The sequence below is a fragment of the Orycteropus afer genome, unplaced genomic scaffold (assembly GCF_000298275.1).
Source record: "Orycteropus afer afer isolate SDZICR_OR568_19922 unplaced genomic scaffold, OryAfe1.0 scaffold00035, whole genome shotgun sequence".
Taxonomy (NCBI): domain Eukaryota; kingdom Metazoa; phylum Chordata; class Mammalia; order Tubulidentata; family Orycteropodidae; genus Orycteropus; species Orycteropus afer.
Window position 1 is genome coordinate 6,221,154 of NW_006921622.1, and position 10,630 is coordinate 6,231,783.

Genomic DNA, 10,630 nt, shown 5'->3' on the forward strand with positions numbered 1-10,630 from the left:
TGGGAAAGAGCTGCAATATCTGAGTAAACCCAGCCTTACTCATATGGAAAAGAGAAAGCTTTCAAGACCTTCATTTGCTGATGTGGCACCACTCACATTGAAGAGAAACAGCTGCATAACAACAACATGCTGAGTAAATTAAGTCAATCCAGAAGCACAAATATTCTATGAGTCCATTATGGTAAAAAGTCAAGGAAAGGTTTACACAGGGAATGAAATTCAGTTTGTTGGTTACCAGGGATGGGAGGGAAGAGGAGGGAAAATTTCTAACTAGTTGGGGGTCATATGTTGATTTGGGTGAGGGGAGGAGCAGTATGGAAAGAGTGTGTGACTACCCTGGTAACAATTGGGAAAGGGAGGACACAAAAAAGGTGTACAAAAGATAGAGACAACAGAGGCAAATACTATTACTTGTACAATACTGCATTACCAGTGGCTGCAAACACTAGGCTATTCGTAAATGCATAAATAGGTGAGAAGATCAGGTGGGGATAGGTGAACAGGAATATACCCAAGACCAAGGATAGATTTGGCTGAAGAAATTCTTACATGTGTACTTGTGCTACAAAATTATCCACTTACATTACAGAAGTAACAGAGGACAAGGTTTGAGTAGCTTCACAGAGAGAACCAAACACCTTGAGGGAGAGAATCACCGGGCTTGGGGGCGCAAGACTGTAGTCTCAGGGGACATCATGCTCAACTGGCACAACATAGTACATGAAAGTATTGTTCTACATCCTACTTTGGTGAGTAGTGTCTGGGGTCTTAAAAGCTTTTCAGTGGCCATCTAAGATGTAACTATTGGTCCCCTTTTGTCTGGAGCAAAGAGTGAAGAAAATCACAGTATTTGGAAACAATTAGTCCAAAGATATGTTGGACCTCACCCTTCACAGTCCCGAGATCAGCACCAGATCATGCCTGGCTACCAATGCCAACCACTCAGGAAGGGATCAAAATTAGATAACGTGGATAGAATGGGAGGAAAAAATGTGGAACAGAATTCAAAAACACAAAAATGACAATAATTACTCGTTGGATAAAGACTGGTAGAACCCATGATACTATGGCCTTGCGTTATCCTCAGGCCTGGAAATGGAGTCACTACCATGGATTGGCTCTCAGCCCAACAGCAGAAAAACCTACAAGCAAAAAACCTACCCCACAGAGATGCACCCATCTATCCTAGGGAGATGCACCCCTTAGATCAATCAGCAATGAGACATCAGAGGGGCAGCATTCATATACAAGGAAAACTGGACAGACATGAATGCATAGATATGAAGGGCACAGGGAAGAGGTAGTCACAGGGAGGAGAAGGGAGAAGAGCTTTTTTATGTTTGGGGATTATAATTGAGGCTGTGAAATCAAATGTGCATGAACTGTTGAGAGTAAAAGTTATCTACTTTGTAAATTTACACCCAAATCACAATAAAAATATTAAAACCTAAAAATAAAATTTTATGCATTTTCATAATATCTATGTCCTTTTACAATTTGCTTTTTTAATTCAAAGTTATGTTTTTTTTTTAATTGTTCAAACTTTATTGAGATATTATATATATAAAATAAATTAAGATGTACTCAAAAAAAGAAAAGAAAGAAAGCCTGGCTATGTCTACAAGTTATAAGGTAAGAAGTAGCGGAGAATGTGAGAAGGAAGGGGATAGAAAATTTGTAGAAGTTTGAAAGAAGTGAGGTTTGAAACACTAACTAGTAGTTTTTTGATAAGAACTTGACTTCCTAAACAGAGATTAACCTTGTTGTTGTTATTGTTAGCTGCTGTCAAGGGCCACGACTCATAGCAACCCTATATACAACAGAACAAAACACTGCCTAGTCTTGCCATCTTCACAATCCTGGTTATGTTTGAGCCTATTGTTACAGCCATGATGTCAATCCATCTCGTTGAGGGTCTTCCTCTTTTTTACTAACCCTCTACTTTACCAAGCATGGTATCCTTCTCCAGAGAATGGTCCTTTCTAATAATATGGCCAAAGTAGTGAGTCAAACTCTGGCCATTCTTGCTTCTAAGGACCATTCCACTGCACTTCATCTAAGACAGATTTGTTCATTCATCTGGAAGTCCATGTTATTTTCAGTATTTTTCACCAGCATCACATATGAAAGGCATCAATTTTTCATCAGTCTTCCTTATTCATTGTGAGGCAATTGAAAAAGCCATGACTTGATTAGGCATACCTTAGTCTTTAAAGTGACATCTTTTCTCCTTAACACTTTAAAGAGGACTTTTGCAGCAGATTTGCCAAGTGCAATATGATGTCTGATTTCTTGACTGATACTTCCATAGATGTTGATTATGGATCCAAGTGAAATGAAATCCTTGACAGCTTCAATTTCTCCTCCATTTATTGTGTGAGATGTTGCTTATTGGTCCAATTGTGAGGATTTTTGCTTGCTTTATGTTGAGGTGTAATCCATACTGAAGACTATAGTCTTTGATCTTCATCAGTAAGTACTTCAAGTCATCTCCATTTTCAACAAGCAAAGTTGTGTAATCTGCAAATCACAGGTTGTTAATGAGTGTCTCTCCAGTCCTAATGCTGTGGTCTTCTTCATATAGTCCAGCCTCTAGGATTATTTGTTCAGCATACAGATTGAATAAAGTTGGTGAAACGATGCAACCTTAACATATACCCTTTCTGATTTTAAACCATGCAATATCCCTTGTTTTATTCAAACAATAGCTTCTTAGTCTAAGTACAGGTTCCTCATGAACACAATTAAGTATTCTGGAATTCCCATTCTTTGCAATGTTATTCATAATTTATTATGGTCCACAAGGTCAAATACATTTGTATAGCCAGTAAAATACAGGTAAATCTCTTTCTGGTATTCTTTGCTTTCAGCCAAGATCCATCTGACATCAGCAATGACATCTCTTGTTCCACATCTTTTCTGAATCCAGCCTGAGCTTCTGGAAGTTCCCTATTAATATACTGCTGCTACTGTTTTTGAATTAACTTCAGAAGAATTTTACTTGTGTGTGATATTAATGATATTGTTCAGTAATTTCCACATTCTGTTGAATCACTTGTTGGATTAGCCTTAGGAAAGAGAAAAGAAAAAGTAACATACTTTGAAGTGAAATAATAAAAGGGAATTTATCTTGATTTTATGCTTATCTTTAGGGTAAAAGTTAAAGCCATATGTTAAAGTAGATGAGGCAGAAGGGACACAGGGAAGTCACAGGAAATGGAAAAAGGATGTAGAACCTATGCATCAAAGAATGATACAATATCATAGAACCTGTGCTGGCATTAGTTTAAAGACTTACACATAGTAACTGTGTTGTATGTACATGAGAAGATTCTGAATGGTTAGAGTTATATTGGCTGAACATCTGGAGGATTGAATTTCTCACTTTTAACCATATATTCAAAGAAGAAAATAATCCAAGAAGCTGAACTATATAAAGATGAACATGACATCAAAATTGGAGGAAGACTCAGTAACAAACTATAATATGCACATGACACAACTTTCCTTGCTGGAAGCTAAGAGAACTTGAAACACTTACTGATGGAGATCAAAGACCTTAGCCTTCAGTATGAATTACACCTCAACATAAAGAAAACAAAAATCCTTACAACTGGACCAACAACCACCATCATGATCAATGAAGAAAAGATTGAAATTGTCAAGGATTTCATTTTACTTGGATCCACAATCAACCCCCATGGAGACAGCAGTCAAGAAATCAAACAACACATTGCTTTGGGCAAGTCTGCTGCAAAAGACCTCTTCAAAGTGTTAAAAAGCAAAGATGTCACTTTGAGGGCTAAGGTGAGCCTATTCAAATCCATTGTACTTTTAATCACTTCAAATGCATGTAAAAGCCAGAGAGTGAATAAGGAAGACTGAAGAAGAGTTGATGCCTTTGAATTAAAGTGTTGGCAAAGAATATTAAATATACCATGGAATAGCAGAAGAAAGAACAATTCTGTCTTGGGAGTAGTATAGGCAGAGTGCTCCTTAGGAGCGAAGATCACAAAACTTTGTCTTCCATGCTTTGGACATGTTATCAGGAGGGAGCAATTCCTGGAGAAGGACATTATGCTCAGTAAATGAGAGGGTTAGCGAAAAAGAGGAAGATCCTCAATTAGATGGCTAACAGAGTGGCAGCAACAATGGACTCAAACATAGGAACAATTGTAAAGACAATGCAGGACCTAGCAATGTTTCATTTTGTTGTACATAGGGTCACTATGAGTCAGAACCAACTCAGTGGCACCTAACAACAACAAATATAGTTATGGAATAAAATAAATATTCTGTATCATACATGCTGGTGTAACAAGCATAAAAAAGACATACAGAGCACATAATAGGCCTATCAAAATCATTGAACTATTAAGTCATCTCAAATGAAGTAAAGGAGAAATGTACATGATTACAAACAATTCTAATTTTTAAGGATAAGATACCATCATGCTTGAGAAGAGAAAGGCTGCTGTTTTATGAAAACTGAAGAATACATAAAATTTCCCATAATAATATTAAAACTTTGTGGGCTATATTTTTGGCATCCATTTTAACAGTCAGGTTTTTATTTTTGTTTCTAAGATTTTTCTGTGCTAACGTTAGTTTTGTGTTTCTAAGAGAAAGTTATAAATGAGAAGCCAACTGAAGAAGAAATGTTAAAAATATCACAAACTTCATCTTTCTAAAAAGAAAAGTTAATGACAATCTAAGATGACTCATACTGATTAAATCACCCAATAATTCATTCTGTCTGCACAACAGTCAGTTTTTACAGTGAGTGCTCAAAAGTAATAACTGCTGTGGAAAAAAAAGGAAAAAACCCTAAAGAGAAATGAAAGCTCAGACACCAGTTTGTTATGATGACACTTTTCACTAATGACTGGGAAGTGGACATAGTTATTATCTATTAATTTTTCTCATTTTGATTAATTTAATTTTTAATGAGTTATCAATCAACTGTCTCAGAAGAGAACTTCTTTCATTATTTAGTGACTAGCTCTGAAATATTATGTGCCAATTATTGATAGGCCATATCAAGATGGTCTGTGTCTTATGTAGTTAACTACTTCCCCCACAACTTCCTTTTCTTTTGTAAATGACTCTGTTTTTAATGGCCTACGCTGTTCCAAAGCCAGGGTAAATAGAGGGACTGAATTTAACATCCAGATAACCCACATTATTCATTATTTAAACTCAATTATCTGTATTGTTATCACAATGTGATGTTACTCTTACATGTGTAGACACAGTTTTATTGATAATTTATAAAAATCATTGTACAATCTGTATAACTTCTTTACATATAAATGACAATAGTCAAACACTATTTCTAAACCCTTTGATTAAAAAAAAAAAACCTACAGTGTATAACTGAAAATGAGGGCAGTGGTTATTCAGGGGCAGAATTCTCATTTTCTATGTGAGAGAGCCTGGTTCAATTTCCAGCTAATGAGTTTTATGCGGGAGCTCTGGTCGTGTAGTGCCTAAGGCATTTGACTACTAACCAGAAGGCTGGAGGTTCAAACCCACCAGCCACTCCTCGGAAGTAAGGTTGGGCAATCTATTTCCGTAGTAATACCACCTGGGAAACCCAAGGAGGGGTCACTATGAGTCAGGACCAACTCCATGGCAATGAATTTGGAGTTTTGTTTTGTTTTGTTTTGTTTTTTGATACTTCGTGCATAGCCACCACTAGTCTGTCTGTGGAGGTTTGCATGTTGCCATGATACTAAACAGATTTCAGCGGATCTTCCACACTAAGAGAGACTTGGAAGATAGACCTGGCAAACTACTTCCAAAAATCAACCACTTAAAACCGTGTGGATCACAATAGTCCCAGCCATGACCAATCATGGGGATGGCACAGCACCAGACAGCATTTGTCCCATTGTGCATGAGCTTACCATGAGTTGGACCAATTTGATAGGTGCCAACAGTAACATCAACTGATAGTACCGTTGAATGCAAATGCCCTGTGTCTCACTATGTACTGCTATGACAAAAATGCCATGAGTTGGTAGTTTTAACAAATGTAAATTTATTTTCTTATACTTTAGGATGCTAGAAGACCCAATTCAGGTCAGGGTACTGGCTCTAATGGAAGGCTCCCTCTCTCTTTGCTCTGGGGGAAAATTCTTTGCTTAGCTTCTCTAGCCCCAGCATTTCTTAGAGATCTTGGGTTTTAGACTGGTCTGCTCCCGTAGTCTTCAGATAGTGTTGATTACCACCCCCATATCTCCTTCTGTGCCTAATCCTCATATATGTGTGTGTGAGTGTGTGTGTGTATGTATTAAAAGTAATTGGTTTAAAACACCCTACACTGATATGGGCCCATTAATATAGCAAGGAAAACCCTATTCCCAGATGGCATTATATATGCAGATATGATGTTGTGTGCCAGCCAGTTCATTGCAATTTATAGTGACCCTATATGACAGAGTAGAACTGCCCTGGTTCTCTAAACTATTACCAGAGCACATCACCAGGTCTTTCCTCCCATGTACTCATTAGTGGGTTCCAACCACTGACCTTTTATTTGGCAGCCTACCACTTAACCATTATGTCACTAAGGGTCCTTAACCACAGGTAGAGGGGATTAGGATTTATAACACATATTCTCTTGGGTACACAATTTAATCCATAGCACCTGGTCCTGTAAATTTATTTATAAATAATTAAAATATGCCAAATAGTAATTTTAAATCATCAAGAATATAGTGTAATATCAAGTATGATGCACATTTCTAGAAAATTACATTATTTTTTCTGTTTCCTTAGGCCTATACACAAGTACAACTGGAAGCTGCAATTTTGAAACCTTAGGACACTGGACCACAGCTTGCAGTCTTACTCAAGACTCCCAGGATGACTTGGACTGGGTCACTGGCACAAAAATTCCTGCTGAAACACTGAGTCCTGATTCTGATCACACACCAGGTAAATTGAGTAGTGATATCCAAGCTAAATAATCCACTAGGCTGGACATCTGCTTTAGTGATTTGAGTGAATGTCAAAGTGAGTTCGTTATGTCCTTTTGGGAATATAGCTCAATAAGTTTTATTGAAGGAGGGTTAGTCCTAAATTATTGATTAAACCCAGAACTGACATTGCTATGACAAGGAAACCTGTGAGTGATATTTTATTAAATGCACAGATTTATTTCCTCTACCTGAAAAGTGTTTGCTAATGTCTTCGGTTGGGGCAGTATTGTGTGAGTCAGGGGTGGGGGGAGAATTTACGTTAATGTGTGCAGTAGACAAAGGTAAAGAATTCACAATGCTTGGGTTCTTCTGCTGCCATATGACCCTTCAGCTAGCCGGCAACTTCATTCCAGTCATTCTGAAGTCTAGGAGAAGAGATGTAAAAGGTGATGAAGTCAATGAGGATTAGCTTAGTCTTGGCAAATGTTACTTTCTGCCTGTGTTTGAAATTAATGAAATGTTTAGTGGATTTACACTTGTTAGTAGAGTCAGAGTGGAAGTAAGTTTTTAATCTTATTACTTTTACCCAGAAGTACTCTGTACCCATTACCAAACAAAGGCAATCTAACTTTTCTTAGAGAAAAAAATATCTATTTTTCAAAACAATTGAAGAATTGAAACATAGCCAAAAAAAAAAAAAGATTATATGGAATTAAAATAATTTTTCACAGGAAGAGTACACAAGATTGGCTCAGGTATTTTATGGCTAGTGGAAAGATAATATTCATTCTATTACTTATATACTCTTTTAATATTGTACCTATTATGTTCAATCACATTATGAAAGTTCATTTTTGTTTTTAAATTATCCTCTATTTGTATTAGGGGATAAGAAGCAATCATGCTTGAGAAGTGATATGTTGACGTTTTATGAAAATACTCTCAAGAATCCAGAAAATTCCCTATAGATTAATAGAACAGAGTACAGATAAAGAAACTGAGTCCAGACTTCCAGTAAAATAGTGGAATAGGGAGAAAGACTGCACAGACCCTCTTCAATAAAAAAAAGGGGAACCAATTAATACACACATGGAAGATAATCCTGGAGCCCTGAGCTTGATGGGAAGGATATAGAAGTGGACTAAACCCCAACTAGCAGAAGAATTTTCATGAAAATACCAAAAAAGGAGACATACAGACTGGCAGTCTGGCAGCTATCCTGAGCAAGCCTGATGGCACGGCACAGACAGCTTGGAGAGTGCTGAGTGGTGATAGGACCTAAGAATTAACCTAAAAATCAGCCCTGCTACACAGGGACTGCACACAGGACTGCTCTGGAGGCTGGGGGAGCAAAACAAGAGCACCAGCAAAGAGAAAGGTGGGCTGAGTTGTGGACTTTTGCCTGTCCGGAGGATGCTGCCATTTTGAATGTTTACAAGTGGCTTGACCATTTTGGATATTTAAAGAGACAGCACTCTCTGAGATCCCTGGGGCTTAATTAAGAACATGTTCTGCTTACCAGTAACCCCAAGAGCCCTCCAGACCTAGATGGCTGAAAAGGTGCTCCATTTCCCTTGTTACTCTTATACTCCACACCCCTTGGTGAACGGAAGTGTGGCCATCACCCAGTCCCACCCACCTTCTGGGCCCACAGGAACTCCATCCCAGTCTATGTGCTCAGGCAGAGCCTGGGTGCCCTGCCCTACCATCCCCTGATTTTTTTCTTTTTCTTTTTTTTTTCTCTTTCTTTTTTCTGGTTTTTAGTTTGCTTGTTTTTGTCTGTTTTAAAACTGCTACTATTATTAATACATTTGACTTTTTTCCTATTATTCTTTATTCTTCCCCTCCCAAGTGATAGTTTTCAGCTCTTTTTCTTTTCCCTGTTCATGGTTGCATTTTTTTTTTCTTTTTTCTATTTTTTCTCATGGTTAACCCTGTTCCTTGTTTTTCTTTTTAAAATTTTCCTGTTTTTTCTTCATTATTCTCCTTCTCTACCTTTTTTCTCTTATTGCCCTATATCCAGATATTGCAGGTTCTTGTTTTTTTTTTTTCTTCTTCTTCTTCTTCTTTTTCCTTTTTTTGGTTATGGTTCCTGTGTGACTACATGGTGTATTTTTTGTCCATGTGATTTTAGTTTTTTGATGCTTATTCAGTAGTAATTTTTGTCTAATTGATTGGCAGACAGCAACAATCCCCATTAGACACAACTACACCCACATCTCTTGCAACTTTACTTACTGACCGAGAGCCACCACTTCCTTCTCCATCAACGGGCCAATAAAAAACCACCAAGAAGAGCCTGAACCACCCTTGGCTGCTCTTCACAAACAGTTAACAGAGATCTAAATACAACAATGCCATGATGCCTCAGAAACAACAGACCATCACAGTCCACACAAAGAATCAAGATAAAGTGATAGAAACAAGGGAACAGGATACAGATTCAGAACACATCCCTGAGGAAGAAGCAGCATTGGAACTCTCAGATAAGGAATTCAAAAAAATGATATTTAGGTATCGTCAAAAGATTGAGACACAGACTAAAGAAAACAGAGAAAAAACCCTAGAAGATTTTGGAAGAAAATACAAGAACAAAATGACAAAATAAATGAAAAATTAGAAATGATTCTAAATCTACAGATAGAAATCCAGAAGATTAATACTGAATTGTCAGAAACAGATAACACATTGGAAGGGCAAAGGAGCAGAATTGATGCAATGGAAAACAGAATTAATGACATTGAAGACAAATACCTGAATACTTCTTTGGAAAGGGATCAATCAGAAAAAAAAAAAAAATTTAAATGAAAAAAGCCTAAGGTTCATGTGGGATACCATCAAAAGGAATAACCTATGTGTCATTGGAATTCCAGAAAAGAAAGAGAAAAATAATAGCACTGAGAAAATTTTCCAAGATCTGTTGGAGGAGAACTTCCCTGATATGAGGAAAGATGAGAATATATCCATTCATGAAGTCCAAAGAACCCCAAACAGGATAGACCCCAAAAGAAAATCACCAAGACATATCATCAAACTCACAAAACCAAAGACAAAGACAGAATCCTGAAAGCAGCATGGGAAAAACAAAAAGTTACTTATAAAGGACTGCCAGTAAGAATAAGCTCTGATTTCTCAGCAGAAATCATGCAAGTGAGAAGGCAATGGGATGGTATATATATAAAACCCTGAAAGAGAAAAATTTTCAACCAATAATTATATACCCAGCAAAATTGTCATGCAAATAGGATGGTGAAATTAGGAGATTCCAGATAAGCAGAAACTAAGGGAATTTGTTAAAACCAGACAAACCTTACAAGAGATGCTAAAGGGAGTCCTTTGAACAAAGAACCAAAAATAGCAAATAACAACCGACCATTGATACACAAGATGACACAACCCGGAAACCACAGCTATGGACATATTCAAAGTAAAATGAGCTTACAAGATTGTAAACAGAACCAGAGACATCAATTGGCAAGTGAGGACAACAAACAAAAAGAGGGAAAAGACTGTGTAGTTACAGAACTTTTAAATGGTGAGGAAGTTAAGAGAGTTACAAGATACAATGGAGTGTTCCAAGCCCACAGGATCAACTACTCGGTCCCTCTGGGTAGCTGGCTGTGACCAAGCAATGACCATAACCTTGCCCCTTGTCAGCTCTACTATATACCTGGGATTTCTGATCATTCACATGAACTTATAGG

General features: G+C 37.3%; 1 protein-coding gene across 1 annotated transcript in view; it reads left to right on the forward strand.

Moving 5' to 3' along the window:
- The window catches only part of MALRD1 (MAM and LDL receptor class A domain containing 1), a 1,363,654-nt gene that overhangs the window by 980,753 nt on the left and 372,271 nt on the right, over nucleotides 1-10,630 (forward strand). Inside the window, exon 31 of the mRNA XM_007936352.1 lies at nucleotides 6,784-6,942. Within this exon, the coding sequence (XP_007934543.1) occupies nucleotides 6,784-6,942 (159 nt within the window). The remainder of the gene's footprint in view (nucleotides 1-6,783; nucleotides 6,943-10,630) is intronic.